Source organism: Crinia signifera, chromosome 4 (assembly GCF_055691185.1).
Source record: "Crinia signifera chromosome 4, ASM5569118v1, whole genome shotgun sequence".
NCBI lineage: Eukaryota > Metazoa > Chordata > Amphibia > Anura > Myobatrachidae > Crinia > Crinia signifera.
This window is the reverse complement of record NC_139220.1, coordinates 54,730,848-54,750,720: the sequence shown is the minus strand read 5'-3', so window position 1 is coordinate 54,750,720 and position 19,873 is coordinate 54,730,848. Positions and strand designations below refer to the sequence as shown.

At 44.1% G+C, this 19,873-nt stretch overlaps 1 protein-coding gene across 4 annotated transcripts in view; it reads left to right on the top strand.

Annotated features, from left to right (window-relative positions):
- The window catches only part of DOCK2 (dedicator of cytokinesis 2), a 707,149-nt gene that overhangs the window by 642,316 nt on the left and 44,960 nt on the right, over positions 1-19,873 (top strand). The window contains exons 48-49 of one of the 4 annotated variants that reach the window (XM_083181781.1): positions 8,886-9,013; positions 14,383-14,563. In XM_083181781.1, the coding sequence (XP_083037907.1) occupies positions 8,886-9,013; positions 14,383-14,563 (309 nt within the window). Of the gene's footprint in view, positions 1-8,885; positions 9,014-14,379; positions 14,576-19,873 lie in introns of all 4 variants that reach the window. The other 3 variants (XM_083181779.1, XM_083181780.1, XM_083181778.1) reach the window with 3 other exon arrangements.

Genomic DNA, 19,873 nt, shown 5'->3' with positions numbered 1-19,873 from the left:
CTGGGACTCTCCCCCTTTGAAGGACACTAGTAGCTTGTCTCTACTGTTCCCAGAACCATAGATATCAGCCTTCCAGCAGATGGTTACTGCTCCAGCTCCACACACCTGGTATGTAGTTTTATACACTCATTGGCAAATTGCTCTGACTTCTGAAATCTGATCCCCTAGTCCCCAGTACCATTTGGTAGGTGGAATTCTCTAGATTTTAATTCCATTAAAATCTAAGAAATCTATTTCCGGGAACTGGAGATATCTGCAGTCAAGCAAGCTGTCCTCCCACCAGAAAATAATGAATAATAAGCCCACTCCACTATACACCCCTCCTCTGCATATTAAACATTATTATTATTTTAATTTTATTTATAAGGCGCCACAAGTGTTTTGCAGCGCCATACAAACATCCTCTACCACCCTGGAAGTTATGTATCAGGGCCCCTTTATTCAGCCCAATGCCCCCTTCTCCCACCCCATCTCCCACCATATGTGCAGTAAAGGGGTAATTAGTGGAAATTACGGATCCAGGCCCTACATGCTGAGCGGTTGATATAATACCCCCTACCACCCGTGGGACATCAGAGCTTCCCCCACCCCTACCACTGGAGGATCGGTAGGGGCCCCAATACATTGCTATTCCCAGGGGCCTACACTGCTGTTGATGCCCCTCAGGGGCGCTGGAACGTTTTTAGGTTGGGGGGGCAAGATATAATCTCATTTTGGCGCCCCCTAAATTGCTATATGTTACCCCCGGGCACTATACACACTGGCAGCGGCATATACACGTGGGCATTATACACAGGGCAGCGGCATATATGCATGGGCATTATACACAGGGCAGCGGCATATATGCGTGGGCATTATACACAAGGCAGCGGCATTTACGCATGGGCATTATACACAGGGCAGCGGCATATACACGTGGGCATTATACACCGGGCAGCGGCATATACATGTGGCCAGAGACACCAGGACTGACATTAATCCAGGGGTTGTCATTTACTCGCTGCACCTACTTAGGCTGGGTGCCCACTTGTCCTGGTCAGGGGGTTAGGATCCAGATGGGCTGCAAACACAGCATAGGGATGGGCACAAGTGGGGAGAACACTGGGTGCTGGGGAAGAGTATAGCCCCACCGGTACTTGGGGTGCTGTGGGGTGCCAGGTAGGGTCCATTTCGTCAGTGGCAGGGAGTGTACGGGAGTCTGTCTGGGGTGGCGAGTACAGGAGATACCTGACGTCTGGAACACGTTGCAGGCTCCTGCCCGTCACGATAGGGTCCCCTGGTGTCCACCCGGCTGGCTGCTGTGTCCCTCTTCTGCAGGGGGGGGCGTTGCCGCACTCAGTCGCTCCGCTCCACTCCCGTTGTGTCTCGCGCTGCTCCCTCGGCGCCGGCTCCTTGTAGCCACAGGCTGCCTGTCTTCTGCGCCGGACGGTCTCTCATAGGCCCCCCGCCGGCGGCTTCTATAGTCGCGCTGTCGCCCGATGACAGCGTCAGCTGTGTTGCTCGGCGGTGGTCAGGCTCCGTCCTGGGCGCGCCGCTGGGCTCTTACTCTGCTCCACGCTCCTTCTCCTCACCACGCTGCTTCACCGCGCTCCTCTTCCAGCCGGATCACGCGCTCCTCAGCCTGCATCCCCGGAACCTTTGACCTCCTCTCACTTCCTCCCTACTGCCATACGTCCTCCAGGGCTGTCACTCAGCCTGGGGACGCCTCCTCACTCCCTCAAATGGCATGGGTATTAACCCTGTCCCTGCCAAGAGGACGTGGCTCAGACTGGGGTGCCACAACTGATTAATCAGCCGCCCGCCCGCACAGCTGCTTTAGCGCCTCAGTAATTTTGGGGGGGGCAAGCTGCCCCCTTGCCCCCCCCGTTCCGGCGCCACTGATGCCCCTGTATGTATATATATATATATATATATATATATATATATATGTATATATATATATATATATATATATATATATATATATATATATATATATATATATATATTTTATTATTATTATTATTTTTATTATTATTATTTATATACATTTGGTCTACCTATAATACTTTAACTGACCCGGCATATACTGGGTCACCTAAGTGTCCATCTCTGTGCTTTGCTCCGCCCCTCTGGAAACCCCCTTCTGAAAATCCTGCGTTTGCCACTGTAGGAGCAGTAGAATACAAGAACGGTATATACTGTAGCAGAAAACAATCAGAATAAACAGTACACGGATTTACGCTATTATTTTTATTGAACCAAAGGCTGTGTTCTGATCAGCCAGGAATGCGGCAAGTCTATGTTCATTGCTGAGAAACCGTATTTATGAAATATAGCTGCAAAAAATATATTCACAAGGAATCCGTAATATGGGAATGGAAAAACGCTGCATTACAATGACCTAATGGAAATGATTTATTTGTTATTTGGGCCTTCCCCACTGGAGGGTGCCAAACATCTGCAATTCAATTGTGATGTGGGAATAGACATTCTGCTCTTAGAAATGTGCACAAATGGGCTGATTCAGACCTGCACATATTTGCTGCCTAGCGACCAGTTTAATGCCGCCCTGCCAGCTGGATCCCTGCATCCGCTAGCATGTGACGCAGACAGTGGTGGATTCAGGGGGGGGGGCACCTGGGCACGTGCCCCCCTGTCATTTCCTTTGTAGCTGAGGACCAGGGCTTTCCAACGAGCCCAGCCCCTTGTCTTTAGCCCCCCTAAAACCAGAGATATCGCCTGGCAAAGCTGTAACGTTTTTTCCCCATAGGATAATATGGGACCCGTCAATTCCGACCCCCACCCGGTTCCGACGGCTGCCAGTTCCCCTGCTGGCATCACAGAAGCTTGTGGTTGATCAATCGGTTCCAGAGATATTACGTGTAAACTATTTTTTTTTATTTTTGAAATGTAATTTCATGGCTGTTCATGTTCTTTGAGGGCAGATTACTCTGTAACCAAACGTTCCAGTTTCACTGGACCAAAATCATTCAAAGCCCACTCAAAAGTTCTCAATATGATACTTGTCTCATGTAAATGGATCAGTTGGTTCCGAAGATATAGCCGGTTAAATAAGCTATCTGGTTAAAGAGGGGGAGGGGTGGTTTTCTCTCCCCCTCACACCAGAAAATGCAGGGACTAGGCTGGTGTAAAAGGGGCCAACCTGGAAATGCATTTTCTGGTGTGAAAGGGGTATTATTTCAAATAGCCGGGACCTGCAGTGCTCTGAATACAGCCAGGCTCTGCCACTGTCAGTGGCTATCACTTCTGCCTGGCGGCTGTCCCCCATTTACCGCGAGCATGTATTCCCCTTGGCAATGAGCATGTAATCCCACATGGCAATGAGCATGGAACCTCTGGCAATGAGCATGGAACCCTTGGCAATGAGCATGTAGATAAGCAGCACTTATGTAGCATAATTTTTAATAGGCATTATGATGTTTGACATAATACATAATGGACATAATGGCGTGTAACTTAAAGTGTAATGGACAATGAGTGTAAATGTTTAATGCGCGCCTTTGGTGGACAATGTTCCTGTTTATGAAATGTATTGTGAATTTTGGCTTAATCTGTGTGGCATTATGTGAATTCTGGCTCAATCCGTGTGGCATTATGTGAATTTTGGCTCCATCTGTGTGGCATTATGTGAATTTTGTCACAATCCGTGTGGCATTATGTGAATTTTGTCTCAATCCGTGTGGCATTATGTGAATTTTGGCTCAATCCGTGTGGCATTATGTGAATTTTGGCTCAATCCGTGTGGCATTATGTGAATTTTGACACAATCTATATGGCATTATGTTTATTTTGGCTCAATCCATTTGGCATTATGTGAATTTTGGCTCAATCCGTGTGTTATTATGTGAATTTTGACACAATCCATGTGGCACTATTTGAATTTTGGCTCAATCCATGTGGCATTATGTGAATTTTGGCTCAATCCGTGTGGCTTGATGTGAATTTTGACATAATCCATGTGGCATTATTTGAATTTTGGCTCAATCCGTGTAGCATTATGTAAGGGGCAAGTATAATGGGGTCTAGTATTTTGTTGCATAATGTGTAGAAGTTGTATATGGTGTTGTACACTACACTCAAGGACACGCCCCCTGTTGAGTGGCCACACCCCATTTTCCGGAGCACGCCTTCGGCGCGCGCACAACTACATCCTTCACTTTTGTCACCATGGTGGGCCTGCGTACTTTAAATGCCAGGGCCTATTTTTAATCCCATTCCCACCCTCTCTCTGCCGCTCTCTTAGCATGTACACTGGCACCACTAACACCGCCCCTCCCCCACCTAAACCCTCTTTTATCATGGTGCCCCCCCTGTCATTTTATCCTGGATCCGCCCCTGGACGCAGAGAGGAAAAATCATTTGATGGTTACTCACTATCGAATGATATTTCCTCTGCTCGCTCTAAAAAGTAGGCCAGGACTTACTTTATAGATTATCGCTGATGGTCATGTGACGTCATGTGACGTCTGCCACCCACCCCGAGCAGGCAGGGGTACGCCAGCATTCTGCCGGTCCCGTCCAGCAATTCTATGGGCAGGGCCATCATTTTTTTGGGCACGCCTATGAAAAGCTGGGTACCCACTCTGGAACACCCCCTGCTTGTCAGGCAGCTAACGCCCCGACAAATTCAAAATTTGCCAAAGGCTCTTGATCCTGGGGTTTGCACATGCGCATTATCGTGAATGTGGAGACCCCAACTATTGGGAAATGGGCCGAATTAGGACCTGTGTGAACAAAGTGACAATAGCAGCGCTGTAGTTGGCTTTAGGCTTTTTGCGAGATTAAACCTTGGCGCAAACTTAACTCACACATCGGATTTGTATATAAAACATCGGATTTGTACATAAAACATCGGATTTGTACATAAAACATCGGATTTGCGCACAAATCCAAGTCAGACCCACTTTTACTGGTAGATTTTTCCACAAATGTAGGTTGTCAGAATGGAAGATCTCTGGCCAGTACAGCTGACAGCGAGACTTGTTTGTGCAGTGGCCAAATGTCTGCACACAGGTGGCGCTATTGCGGCAGCTTTGGCATGCAATAATCGGGATACAGTCATTGGGTCACCAAGATGTTGGTCAACAGTCATTAGGTTGACACCATTAGGTTGACATGCAGTCTAGGTCAACATGCAGGAAGGTTGACATGAGTCTAGGTCGATATGAGTTAGGTCGACAGGGTCATTAGGTCGACATGGGTTAGGTCGACAGTCAAATGGACTACATGGGGTTTTTCATATTTGTTTTGAGCCGACATGTGACGACAGGCGGTAATTCATGCCTTACCATCCACAAGGGCTTGGTGGGAGAATAAAATAGTGTGCCGAGCGTAGTATGGCAAGCGCAGCGAGCCATGCGAGGGGACGCAGTGTTACGTTTCAGTGACTGTGTCGACATTCAGGACAATTTTTTTAAAAAAAAACCATGTCGACCTTTGACTGTTGACCTAACCCATGTCAACCTAATGACCCTGTCGACCTAACCCATGTTGACCTAGACTCATGTCGTCCTTCCTGCATGTCGACCTAGACTCATGTCGACCTAAATGCATGCCGACCTTATGACATCGACCTAATGACTGTTGACCAACATGCTGGGGACCTAATGATCCACACCCCAATAATCAGTGTGTACTATTAACATCAAGGTTTCCAATAGTTTATGAAAGAACATGTTAAACAATAACTAAAATGTAATAATTAATGCCAGGGGAACCTGTTTTGTTTATATGGGAAGATTAATAAGCAATATTACAGTGAAAGAGCAATAAAAATAAGAAAAGGAATTATGTTATGAAGTAATGCGGTTTTATTTTGGTGTCATGCATACATTGAAGTATTATAGTAAGTTATAATAGAAAGTGTTCAGTTGGAATGTTACAGATATCCTTGAATATGGAAAGAGCATTAGTGATCTCTGACTGTAGTCCGTGCATGTTAGGAGACAGATGGAAGAGAGGTAATTGGTTTTGGAGATAAAACAAATCTGCAGATAAAAAAAAAAATGCCAGCCTCAAACTGGGACAGTTTGGATTAGTGGAAACCTCATTCAAATTGTATGAGCCAGAACTGCAGGGAAAAAAGGTATATTCACCACATTCCCATTACTGTCAAAAAGTAAAGCGTAGGAAAGGTTTTGTTCAGCATTAAAACAGATGTTCGTGTGTGGGAGGTGACACAGGAAGGATAACATAAGGGAAGAAGGGCAAAAGATGGATATAGAATGAAACGCAGCTGAAAACATCACACACAAAATGTTCAGGTCTGAAAGCTGCTGAACTTTCCGGGGTATCATTTGCTGTATTTGCTTTCATGCGTCATATCACTGTTGTTCTCTGTTTTACACAGATAATGGCTGAATTTATGTGGATTGCTCTATGTACAGGATCTACTCAAATCTGTTTGTTAAAATGTTTGTAGCAGCCAAATGACCAGTGTGTGCCCAATGGGTGTAGGTACACTGAGTGCATTGCACTGTGTTCCCACCCCCAGAGGCTGAGAGAGCTCTCCTCTCTGCAACTGCCACCATACAAGTGGAGCCCCTCTCATGCTTGCGGGGCCTGGCAGCTCGCCAGCCCCCACCAGCCGCCAGGCCCCATCATCCGTTGGAAGGGGGTGTGCGAGCACAAGACGCTCGCGCACCCAGTTCCGTCAGGGCCCCCTGTCATTCCCCTCTGCCTCGCCACTGGTCCCAATTGGTCGCCGGCATTCCCCCCCCCCCCTAACTCTGCTGTCTTCCTGAAGACATTCTGGCGAGCGCCGGCTGTGAATGGGAGGGGCTCCATCTGTATATCCCAACATTATATAAGCTAGGAGACTTGTTATGCTCCTAGAATCTAAGGGTTAGATTTATGAAGCAGTGATAAGGGAGGAGAAGTGATAAAGTGCCTGGTACTTTATCACTGGCCAATCAGCTTCTGACTGTTAAGTTACAGGCTGGGTTTAAATAGGAGCTGATTGGCCGGTGATAAATTACCAGGCACTGTATCACTTCTCCTCCTTTATCACTGCTTCATAAATCTACCCCTAAATAACATAAGTCCCCTTAACCCTTTGAGTGGTAAGCGATTTTGGCAAAATAGGTGTGATTATTGCCAAGCAAACAGTTTTATTCATCATAATGACCTGTAATGTTTACCTTATATAGGAAATAGTTTCCGCAGCATTTTTTATTTGAATTTATATGCTGTGATGCAGTGGCGTAAGTTCAAACCAGTGGCCCGGAGGCGAAATAACAATGGTGCCCCTTCTTCCTTCAACACCAACACCATTGCAGCCTGGCCAAATTAAGGATCACATGGCCACATATGAACACACGCCAAGCCTCATATACAAACACACACACACACACACACAGCCACATGTGCACAGACAAACACTCTTCACACACTCAAAGCAAAGCCACATATACGCACACATACACAGCCAAACACACAAACAGCCACACACTGAAAAGTGATCCTAGTGTGTGCCTTACTGTAAGCACTCTGTCACCGCCGAGGCACATCCGCTAGCCCCTCTTCCAGTCTCAACCTGAGCAGCAACAGCATGGATGAAGGAGCTGTGGTTGTTCAAGCGGGAGACAGGCACGGACAGCAGGACTTTCTCTGTCAGGAGGCGGAGTTTGCCAGCAGTCAGTGTCACTTAGACAGTCCTGACTGCCGAATCCTACTACTCGATCAACTCCTACAATGCCGCCGCTCCGCGTCCTGTCGCTGCACAGCTTCTGATGTAAGTGATTGGGGCACCGGAGGCAATGGAGGAGGTGATTGTGTGCCCCCTTAAGTTCAAACGCCCGGCGGCAGCCGACTCCGTTGCCTCCGGTACTTCCGCCACTGCTGTGATGATGGATATTTTGCACATCTCTCACAGGGATGTTGGCACTCAAAGGGTTAAGGCCTGGGGAATAACTATCATTCTGTGGGCCCCATAGCAAAATCCTGCAAAGCCCCCCCCCTGTCTGTCTGTTTGTCTATGCCCACTGATGTGGAGCGGGCATAGACAAACAGACGGACAGATGGGGCCGTAGAATGACAAAAGGATGGACAGAGCACCATATGAAGGCACAGACGGACAGACGTAAGGGTTGGGCATACAGTAGATAGACATTTTGTTTGGCTGCAGTGGTTAGGTAATGCTGATTGTTAATTAGTTATACAGTGACTTTTATTTCAACATCTTCATGTTTATGTAACACTTTACGATTAACCCTTTGAGTGCCAAGTGAATTTGTCAAAAATAGGTGTGAAAATTGGCAAGCAAGCATTTTTATTCATCATAATGACCTGTAATGTTTACCTTATATAGGAAGTGGTGAAATGTAATAGGATGAGAGATTCAGAAAGTGAGAGATTTGGTAAGAAATCTCCAGTTTTTTAACCATTTGCAAAACCGGTTTGCTTTTAAAGTGTAAATGATTGCCGCTTTAAAAAAAGTGGAGATTTCTTACCAAATCTCTATCTTCCTGAATCTGTCATCCTATTAAGTTTCACCCGTAATCTTTTTTAACACGTTTTCTATTCGAATTTATATAACAAATGTGAGCGACGCTGGCATTTTTAGCAGATTTTTTGAACATCTCTCTCTCAGAGATGTTGGCACTCAATGGGTTAATACTACTTTTGTAGCTAAACCCGTTAGCTGCCCCCTGCAGCATTGTACAAGCCATTCCCAGATCGCTACAATGCACATACAGTTGTGTTAGGTGTGCTGTGTTTCTTATGATATTTCAGTTGATAAAACAAGTAATCCTCTACACAAAATGACAATATTGGCATCTTATTCTCTTTATCAATACCTGTCCTGTCTCATACTGTAGCTAGGGATAATTCATTTAGCTTCCTTTCTGCTGACTTGACTGATAAGATCATTTATTTTACAGCCTGACTTTGATGATGGAAGAGTAGGAAGACCTAGATCCATGCTAAGATCTTATCGACAGATGTCGATCATATCCATGTCTTCAATTGGCTCAGACTGTGCAACTCCAAACAAACTTGTAAATGAAAGGTAAGGTTAGAAACTATATTGTGGGGATTGATACAAATGACAAAAGCAAGCTCTTGGATCCATTACCCCAACCTCCACTGCCACCACCCTAAAGACCTGAAAGATACAGATGTGTGGCATTGAGCCCTGGTACCCAGCTGCATGCTATGACGTAGGGATGTGATCGTTGTGGTCCTCATCAATGGTTGCCATTTATGTCGATAGTTCAAAAAGTCATCTCTTTTCTTTGACTGACTGGCCCATGGGCCAATCAGAATCTGGGGCGTGGCTTTATGGGTGTCAGATGTGGAGCTATGCTCCTTGTCCCTGCACCTTCGCAAGATTTTAAATAAAAAACTATTTGGTTATGCTGTGCCATTAATCATGGAGGAGAACCATCGAACCATCTGGTTCTCCCCCATTGATGGAAAAACTTTTCTATATCGACCATAAACCATAATTGATTATGATTCATCGATGGTCGGTGACCATTCCTACTATAAAGCTCCCTCTACAGTACTGATGTGCCTTACTCATATGCTACTAACTTAGACCTTCTCACATGAATTGCATACAAACAGGAGTATATCTACTGGCTGGTGCCTACCAACCTCCAACCACTGCTGGCTGCTATGCTGCTAACCTGGCCAGCATCTGCTCACATCATGCCCCTGTAGATCTGGTTAGGAGGCCCCTCCACCCACTCACCTTCCTGTTTGCTTTGCACTGGGCACAATATTGCCTCCAAACAGCATGGCATATAGCCATGACTGTTGTGGATATGGGCCAATTAAGGTTGACAGGCCATAGGTCGAAGCATTCAAAAGGTCCAAATGGCTTAAGTTGACAGGGTTGAAAGTTCTACACAAGCAATAGGTCTACATGGAAAAGATTGACATGATTTTTTCACTTTTGTTTTGGTGTCCACGTTGACTCACGTGTACATGGACACTGTATAAGTATACCGTATCCCCCCCCCCCCCCCCCCCAATGCCTAGCTTCACTCAAACACAACTGGAAAGAAAACGTGAAAAATGCATGTCAGCCTCAGCGACTTAACATACACATTGGGCGACTTTTAACCTGAAAGCAGCTGAGTTTTGCTGTTTGATCTGCTTTCAGATCCATTGCAACCCAGTGTATACGGGGCAGCAATGAACGGTGAGTGCTGATGTCATCGCTGGACTTGCCGCTCATCTGCTGGTATTACCAGCAGATGAGCGATGGGCTGGATGGCTTTCCATAGCGTCCTGCTATGGAAAGTCGTCCAGCTACGGGAAAATCGATAAAATGGGCAAGCGATTTTCCCCATCATCACTCAGCATACACGAAGGGCAAAATCGCCCGGTGCATATGGACCTTAACATTGCCAACTATATATTATCGTAAGCTGTTTCATTTTATTATTCATTTAGACAAAGGTTGGCAGGGGGCTTATATACAAGTCAATGCCGTAATTTATATTTGCTTTACTATTCCCTGCTAATATCCGATGTTTCCAATTTCTGCAGATTATGCTTTTTAGTATAAGTAATGCCGGCAGAATTGCCGTGTCTAGGAATTTCAGAGCAAAAGAGCAATAAATAGGAAGAAGCATTGCTATGAAAAAACACAGTGGGGAGTAATTAGCATTTACTTATGAAATGATACGTTAGCATTAATTGAGTAAAGTATCTGTTATTCTCTCCCTGAATAGACAAGAGCAGCAATCATAACAGGTCACTGGATCTATAAGGGTAGATAAGTATTGGTCATATGTGGGCGGGACCAGAATAATCAAGCGGACTGTAAAAGATCTGTGATTGATTTGTTATTGATTTGTTGAATCATCTGCATTTTGTGTAGATTAGATTGATCACAAAAGGTGAGTTGTCTATGTGCCTAATTGGATGCAATTTTTGGACTGGACAGAGGTCAGATAATACGGTGGTTCTAGATTTTATCTTCTACATATAAATGTGTAATTTTTTTAATTATGTGGGTACAGCTAGAACCATGTGTATTTAGAAAACCGATACTTTCATTTTGGTTGACTGCTACAATATTGAGGGGAGGAGAGAGGAGGGGAGGAGAGAGGAGGGGAGGAGAGAGAGAGAGAGACAATGCAACCTGGATTGGAGTACAACCACTATCCTTACTCAGCATAGTTAATGATTGGGCTCCTTGCTAAAGGTAATGGTGGTATACTCATGCTGAATCAATGCTATAATCTCCTGCAGCCATCAGTTGTGCCCACTCTGGCCTCCAAAGAGTAATGGTTTCCTGCAAAGAGCCAGCATACAAAAATGGCTGTATATACCTTCAGTCCAAGGCTAGCACATGGCTTGTATACAAGAAATAATTCAGTATATCAATATGGTTCAGACTGTCAACAGACACCAGGGGCGAAATGTAATAAGGGTCGAAAATTGCACGTTTTCCAAAAATCACACATGTAATAGGGTGTGATTCGCGGTAAAAAATCGTGAATTCTCACATTTTGAAATGGCGATTTTTAGTCACACTTCAATTCGTATCCAGATGTTTGCCCATTATAAAGTATACAACTCGCAAATGTAATAGGGTGCTATTTTTTGGTAAGTGTTACCAAAAATCGCCAAAAAAATAGACCAGGTTCTGTCAGGTGAATTTGACAGAACCATGCACAGATCTGTGCATGGTTCTGACTTTAAAAATGTGTCAAAGTTACAATTTAAAAAAAAATAGCGTGGGTCACCATCCTGAGCATAACCAGCCCCGGACTCATTGAGCCGGACCTGGTTCAAAAAATACGGGAGACAAAAAGCGTAGGGGTCCCCCGTATTTTTTAAACCAGCCCCGGACTCTTGTACCGTTCCTGGTTCCAAAAATACGGGGGACAAAAAATCTGGGAGTCCCCTGTATTTTGAAACCAGCACTGGGCTCCAAACAGCCCGCGGTGTCATGCCACAGCCGGGGGACACTTTTTACATAAGGTCCCCCGGCCATACCATGAGCACCGTGGCTGCTCAGCCTTGGACGGGGTACCTGGGGGGGTGGGGACTTCCTCCTCCACAGCCAGCTCACCCCACACTGACAGCAGGGTGAGCCGGCTTCCTCCAGCACTGCTAACATCTTCTATAGCACTGTCCTAGCGCTATAGAGGCTGCTAGCGTCGTTGGCTCTATGCATCTCCATGGAGATGCTTTCAGCCAATCAGGGCTGAGCTATGTGTCTCCATGGAGCCCAACAGGGAGAATGAGAGAATTACACAGTGATACAACCAGAATTTTTAGGGTAAAGAGCAACAAGTAGAAAGAAAGACAAGAATAAAAGAGCAGTCAAGGAGAAAGGGATTTAGAGATGCAGATGGAGGGAGGTAAAGGGAAAGACAATTATAAGTGTACAGAGACTGGCAGTAAACAATAAGATAATTAGTATGAGGACAGTAAATATTGGGATTAAAGTGAAATCTATATGAGAAAGAGAAAAGGTGTAGCGGTGGAAAGAGGGGTGGAAATTTTGAAAAATGTGGTCCACACATTGATGGAGCAACATCTAGTATTTCATTTATACCAAGATCTGATCTAAGACATATTTGAAAATACCTAAATATATTTACTGCCCTTACCCCTAGTTCTTCAAGATGTTAATATTGTCAGGGGCTGCCTTGGACTTGGTGTATAAATATAGTGGTTTCCTCATTGGTGCCATGGCTAATATAGTATAGTAATGTAGAAGCTACAGGGATATACAGGCTGAGCATCTGAACAGCAACTTAAAGAAATATTTCATACATGAAGTAACAACAACTTACTGTACATGGGAAGTAACAGCATAATCAAGTACTTTTAGTTTAACTCTAATATACAGTACTCCAGTGGATTTAATTTAATATACAATCCATCCTATACCTCCCAAAATGACCCATTCCAGGAGACAGATATAATCTTTGTCTAGACTTCCCTCTTTATGATTGCAGTCACCTGTGTTGACATTCATATAGTATAAATGATATGGTTTAATACAGGTAACGCAAATCATTTATTAAGAGGGAAGCCCAGATAAAGAACATCTTGTTCCTCTTGGAATGGTTTATGTTGGGAGCTACACATGATCTAATATGCACCCCTTACCCCCCTCCCCGCCCCTGTCCCCTGGGCTCCCCTGCCTTGTGTTCCTGGACCACTGGACCACCAATTCTTAATCCGGTCCTGAGGCTGTGATTCAGCCAGGAGACTCAATTGCCTCTGGGAGTTACGCCCCTCAGTACAGCGACTTTTCCCTATTACTCTTTGCTAACTAGACATACAGATTAGACTGTAGAAGGCAGCTTGTCTGGCTGAAAGCAGCATAAACTCACCAGGCTATGGCAGGAATCCTTAGCTTGCACATTGGAGTTGGGCTGGGGGTTCGGCTTGCTTGATGGACAGGTGGCTGATTTGCATGTAGATCATTGATAGGCTGGTTTGAAGTCAGAGGCGTGGATTGATGGATAGATGATCCTGCTTCCAGAAAATTCTGCCTCTTTCTTCTGGAATCGTTGCCCTCCCTCCCGCCCCAATTATTAGTTGTATTTAACGTTAGGAGTTTTTCTTTAGCAGTTTTTTCTGTTTAGTTGTTGTTGGCTTATTTTGGCGGAAAGAACTGTAGTTTAAATTCTAGCGGTATTTACATTTAGCTGGTGGTTGGTGTCGAGATGTGGGCATCACCGATCAAGGAGGGCACACATCTGGACCTTAACAATCATTTACTTCGGATAGGCGAAATTTTTGCGGACAGTTTGTATGTCAGGGCAGCTGGCCCAATTTTTTCTGGCTCGGGCAGAGTGGTGAGCTCTGCCTTAGTGATATATGCGAGGTCAGGGGCAGAGGCAGAAGGTCAACCCCTGGCCTTAAGGGCAGATGGCCCTTTGGGAAGTCCGCATATAAATTTTTCTGTTGCCAAGGACGCTGGCAGTTGGCCAGTCCTAGGCAAAAGGGCAGGAGGCCCTTGGATCCGGAGTTTATTATTTTCATTACTTTTTTATTTTACTAGCTGATGTGATTTCTTGCCATGCCGTTCTTTGCCCACCACCTTAGTTAGAGCAGGGAAGTAAATTTCAGTTAGCTTCAAATAGGCCGCCCCTGCTCAAAATAAATAAGCCGTCCCCTTTACGCCCAATTCAGTTGTACTCGTCATTATTTCATAGATAAGTGGTGTGAGTGTGGATGAATGCCTTTGTGGGGTTTATGAAACCTTTGTGTAATGTAGAAGATGCCAGATGTCTTATGTACAGTGCTCCTTATAGTGTCAAGTTAGGGGAGTTTTTTCTCTTTTCATTTCTACATACTGTACACGAATACATGGTTTTTGGTCCTGAAACATAAAATACATTATTAGAGAGTTGTATATTAATCATGCTTATTGCATTGTTTTCACTTTCCCAGTAGCATCGACCTTGAAGTGACCACAAGTAAACCCAAACCCCAAGACAACAAAGGAGATCCCATTCAAGTTACCAGCGAGATTGAAGTCAAATTACGAAGATCCCGTAAAAAAGCTAAAAGAAGCAGTGTGGTCTTTGCCGACGAAAAGCCAGCTGTGGAGTCCTCTCTATCAGAGGCGAAGAGAGTGAGTTCTGTGGTAACGTTTTTCAATCAATCACTATAAAAACTTCTAACCTTTCTTAAATAACCATCATAAAATAAAAAATGAGGGAGAATCATTCTTTATCATAATGCAAAATCAAGTTCATTTAGGCATTAGAGTGCAGATTTATTATAAAATTGGCTAGTCCCAGAAACTTAAGAATTCGTATTGCAGCAGTACAGATTCTTTATTTTTGTTTTTTTGGAGTAAGGTGCCACAATACTGTAAGTCACCGGGGTAAAAGCCTGTCCTGCTGATCAGATCTGCTGATCAGTAAGAAGTTAAGTGATTAGCTACAGATGCAGCCATGCTGATTATAGAGCTGTGAATAGATTCATTTTCCGCAATTAGTATTCAGCAACGTGGGCACGTGTGACCAAACGCACCCTCGAGCAATAGGAAAGGCATTTTGTGTTCGCAGGGACAACTGTTCACACCCGCGAGGGTGTAGAAGCTGCTGCAATGCTTATGCAAGTGCGTACTAATCACTACAACTCTGTTGGGGCTACACCTGTATGTTATCACTTTACATCTAGGTTCAGACTCTATCTGCGCTACTGGCGCTACTGTGTATGTGCAGGGCAGCCGAGAGGAATGCCAGGCCCCAATAAAATTTTGGGGGTGTGGCCTAAGTGTGAGGGTGTGGGCACCTCCCGCACTTAGGCCAGGCCCCCGAAATGTTTAGAGGAGGGTGAAAGAAAACTCTAGAAACTGTAATCTCAGTAGCAGCACACACCTACAGCATGTGCTGTGCTGACAGCAGGCTCAGCATGACCTCTCACGCTGTCAGTGAGACACTCATGCTGAGCCTGCTGTCAGCACAAAACATGCTGTAGGAGTGTGTGCTGCTGTTGCTACCCGGGAGGGACGGAGGGGGAAGGGAGGGTTCGGACCAGGGCCCCTGCGGGGCCCCTCCAGCAAGCCTGGGCCCGGGTAATTAGTACCCTCTCCCCCTCCCTCTCGGCTGCCCTGTGTATGTGCAGTTATCTAGCTGCAAATGTGTAGTTCAAATAAGACGCGATTCTCAACAGCATGTCCTCCGCCATAGAGGAATAGCAAGAAGGTGAAGGGGCTAACGCTCACAAATTCCACAGGTGTAAATAGCAGTCTCTATATATTTTAAGGACCGAATTGCCTGATAAATAGGTAAAAATAATAACAAAAAAGAGATATTACAAACCACTGCCACTAAATGCTAAGTTACCTCTCCCAAAAATTCTACTACTGTTATTTCTTGCTGGACTGCACAAAGAAATGAATGATGCAGACCTCTCAGGATATCTCCGGTCACGTGTCATCTGTCCCCACCAGGAACGTGTAGGACAAGACACTGACAAATAGCTCCAGGACACATATGTCAGTGTCAAAACTATAACACATATTTAAAACTCTCCAACTAATCTGTAGTGTAAGTTTGATTATGACATCATTGTCCATTAACTTGTCACCGCAGGATTGCTATCATTACAGTCCACGTCGAGTATAAATTTGTCCTGTAACAAAAATAACAAAAATATTTCTAAGGGTGATGGACAGAAAACAGGTTGTCATGGATACACCAGTGTCTGAGAACCATTCCATGCACTTCCTAGGCAACAGAACATGAAAATAGTACTTTATGAATGAAGAAAATAATTAGTCTTTTGTGGAGTGGTGAAATCCATCTAGTAATTAGTAAATAAATACTGAATAATTCCCTTGTATTTTATTTTTTTCTTGACATCACACCATACAGTGTGTACTGTATCTATGTACACTATAGTAATGTGTTTAGTGAACACTGCAAGAGGACATACAGTATATACTGTAATTAGTAAACTAAATTTACTGTAAGGTAGAAAGTCAGAGATTTGGGGCGGGATTCTCTAAACTAAAAATGCGGTAAAAACCCCGTTATCAGGGTTTTTACCGCATTTTGGGATGCTGTAAGCATCCCCCGCCGGGTTACCGCGGCGGGGGGCATCGCCAGAAAAATCTGGCGATGCCCCATAGAAGCCAATGGGCTTCTATCGCAACCCTCCGCCGCCCCGCGCCGACCCCCCGCCGCCCCGCATCGCCCCCTTCCCCCTCACCTGTGTCCGGGCAGCACAGCGCAGTGCTGCCCGGACCTGTGACCTCCTCCCTGCACTGATCCTCTTCCGGGTGCAGGGAGGAGGAGAGCCCGGCGCAGCAGCAGCAGCGCCGGGTGTGGGAAGGAGGGGAGAGCCGCCGGGACCTGCTGGGACCCGGCGACTCTCACCGCAAAGGACAGCTCTTAACGCAAGAGCTGTCCTTTGCCTTAATTATCGCATATTACAACATATGCGATAATTAAGTATGCGATGGGCGGCAAAGGGGGGCGGAGATTCTTAGAGAATCTCCCCCTTGGTGAGAAATCTCCAGTTTATTTATAGTGGCAATCATTTACACTGCAAAACTAGTTTGATTTTGCAGTATAAATGATTGCCGCTTTAAAAAACCTGGAGATTTCTTACCAAATCCCTCACTTTCTGATTCTCTCATCCTATTATATTTCACCCATAGAGCCTGACTGAGTTGATTGAAAGTCAGATTTGTGGAGGGTTGCGTGTGGTTTCGCTGTGCATGTACTCCAGAGAAGTGCATACCCAAGCACAGGCAATGCACATTTGTACATGATTCTGGTACATCTCTGGTGGTGGTTGAAGGGGTGTAAATTCTGCTGCACACATGTACACTGAGGAAGGGGGTATTCATATGTACCAAAGTTTTTCAAGAGCATGATGTGGGCCATGCAGTGGTGTGCTTATGCATGGGTACGTCTGCTTTCAGACAGGTCTCTTGCACTAGGGAAAAGATGGTGCTGATAATGATGACAGCTATGAAACCAAACATATGGATAGGAACTGTCTCAGAAATACATACAGCCCAACTAGCAGATGACGATCTGCATTTTTCTTTGTGCATAGGGTAAAGGTGTAATAATGGCCAGCTTGCATTCAATTTATCGGCCCCATATTTACCATGATTGGCAGATGCCTTCATATTGGTAGGTGCTTAGCAGATGTGAGAAAGGAGGTCATATTATAAACCCTAATGGTTTGGAATCAATAACAGGATACATGTGACAGAACCCAAACAGCAGTCACTATGATAAGGTATAAAACTCTCCTGGGCTAAGTACTGTATAGCTGTACAGCAATGTGCCACTACATTAACACTGATAGTTTGGACTCTCACAAACCTTTATATAGAGGCAAGTATACATCATGCCCCTGCTGTCTTGACAATCTGTCCTATAACCCTTGGAGTGCCAACATTTCTGAGAGATGTGCAAAATATCCACTAAAAATGATAGCGTCCATTTGTTATATAAATCCAAATAAAAAATGTGTAAAAAAAGATTGAATTTCCTATGTAAGGTAAACATTACAGGTCATTATGATGAATAAAAATGTTTACTTGGCAATTTTCACACCTATTTTTACAAATTCAATCGGCAATCAAAGGGTTAAGTTGATAAACAATATTTACTCAGGAAAATTATGTCATTCTGTCTGATAATTAGGGGTGTGCACCGGGCACTTTTGTTTTTTTGGGTCTGTATCTCCGGCCGTGATCTGGATCTGTTCCGTAATACCACCCTTTTCATGTTTTGGATCTGGATTTAGAATTATTATTTTTTTTTTAAAATTAGATGGAATAAAATAGCCATTTTATTTTGGGGTTATTTATTATATGCGTGTGGCACGGGTGATTATATTACACACACACACACACACAGAGCAAAGCCTGAAATAATTATACTGATTTAAAATAACCCTTTTATTTGAGGGTACATTGGATTGTCACTGGACTTATACGGCTGTACCACTGGACTTATACAGCTGTACCACTGGACTTATACGGCTGTACCACTGGACTTAATGGCAATACCACTGGACTTAATGGTAGTCTGCAGCACCAGACACCATCAGCAGACAGCACAGTACCACAGGACTGGACTACACAGGACACTACCACTGCGACCAGGTCGCCACCCCACGCCAGCTTTCTGGAGGGAAATGGATTTCAGAAATCTCTAATAAAAACATATATGATTTAAAAGTCTTTATACCTAGCTATTAATAGAGTCATTTTAAATCTCATTGCCAAATGGTAGAACCAAAGGGTATGGTGTTCAGGCTTTTTCATTAAGATCCTCAGGGTAGCCACTGATCCTTGGGCAATCCAGGGATCCTCAAGCCATCTGGTGATCCTCACACCATCATGTGATCCTCAGGCAATCAGATGATCTTCAAGCTTGATCAGATCCTCTGGTAATCCAGAGATCCTCTGGCTAGCTGGAGATTCTTGAGTAGTATAGTTATCCTCTTTAAATTGAGTTCTCTTAAAGCGATCTCACTCAATATGGCGATCCTCAGGTTAACCTACGGTGATCTTTCTGAGATTTTTGTGATATCTTGATCTCCTCAAATGCCCTTTGTATGGTCCCTACATCTCCCACATACTGATGGACAATTTAAAAAGAGACCTGTATAGGAATAAAGGCAGTCCAGTTTAAAAATTGGGTAAGATTATTCTTTTTTAACTTTTTTGTCATATTATTCATTTGTTCAGAAATATATTCAGAAAGTGCTGCTGTATATAGTCTCCTGTAACAGTAAACCCTCCCCCAAAAAAGTGCAGGATATTGAAATTGTAAAATTAATTGTAGGATTTTAGTGCATAACTTTACATAATATAGAAATAGAGATACACACAGAACATTTTTCTAAATAGCAGAAGTAGATATGTAAATTGGACTGGTGTTTGTAATAGATACAAGTGATGCAAATATTCAAATGTGAATGCTTGCCCATAAGTCAACACACCGTTTATCATTTTGAAATCCATTTTCCGAGAAATAATTGATACTTTAACTTTATGTTTAGACTGGAAGCTATATTTATTTTCTGCTTTAGACACTTTATATTCAATGAAAACCATGTACTTAAAGTTATAGACTTGCATATTTAAAGTATCGCACAGCAATCTAAATGTATCCTGTTTTCCTTCTTGCTGTGTTTTTGGATATATTCTAATATGTTATGCATGCAGTGTGTATCGTGTGGTTTTGTGCTGTTCTGAGTGATAACGGAATGTCATTCTCCACCTCTGAAAGTACGGAGAGTTGGAACAATACATTATTTACATGTTACTATATGGTTACTTCATAAATCTTACTAATTTAATGTTTACTGTTTAACCCCTTGGCTGCTAAGCTGATTTTGGGCTGGTTACTTCCAACATCAATATCAGTAATAACTGAAACAAGGCCTTTTTTTTACAAGG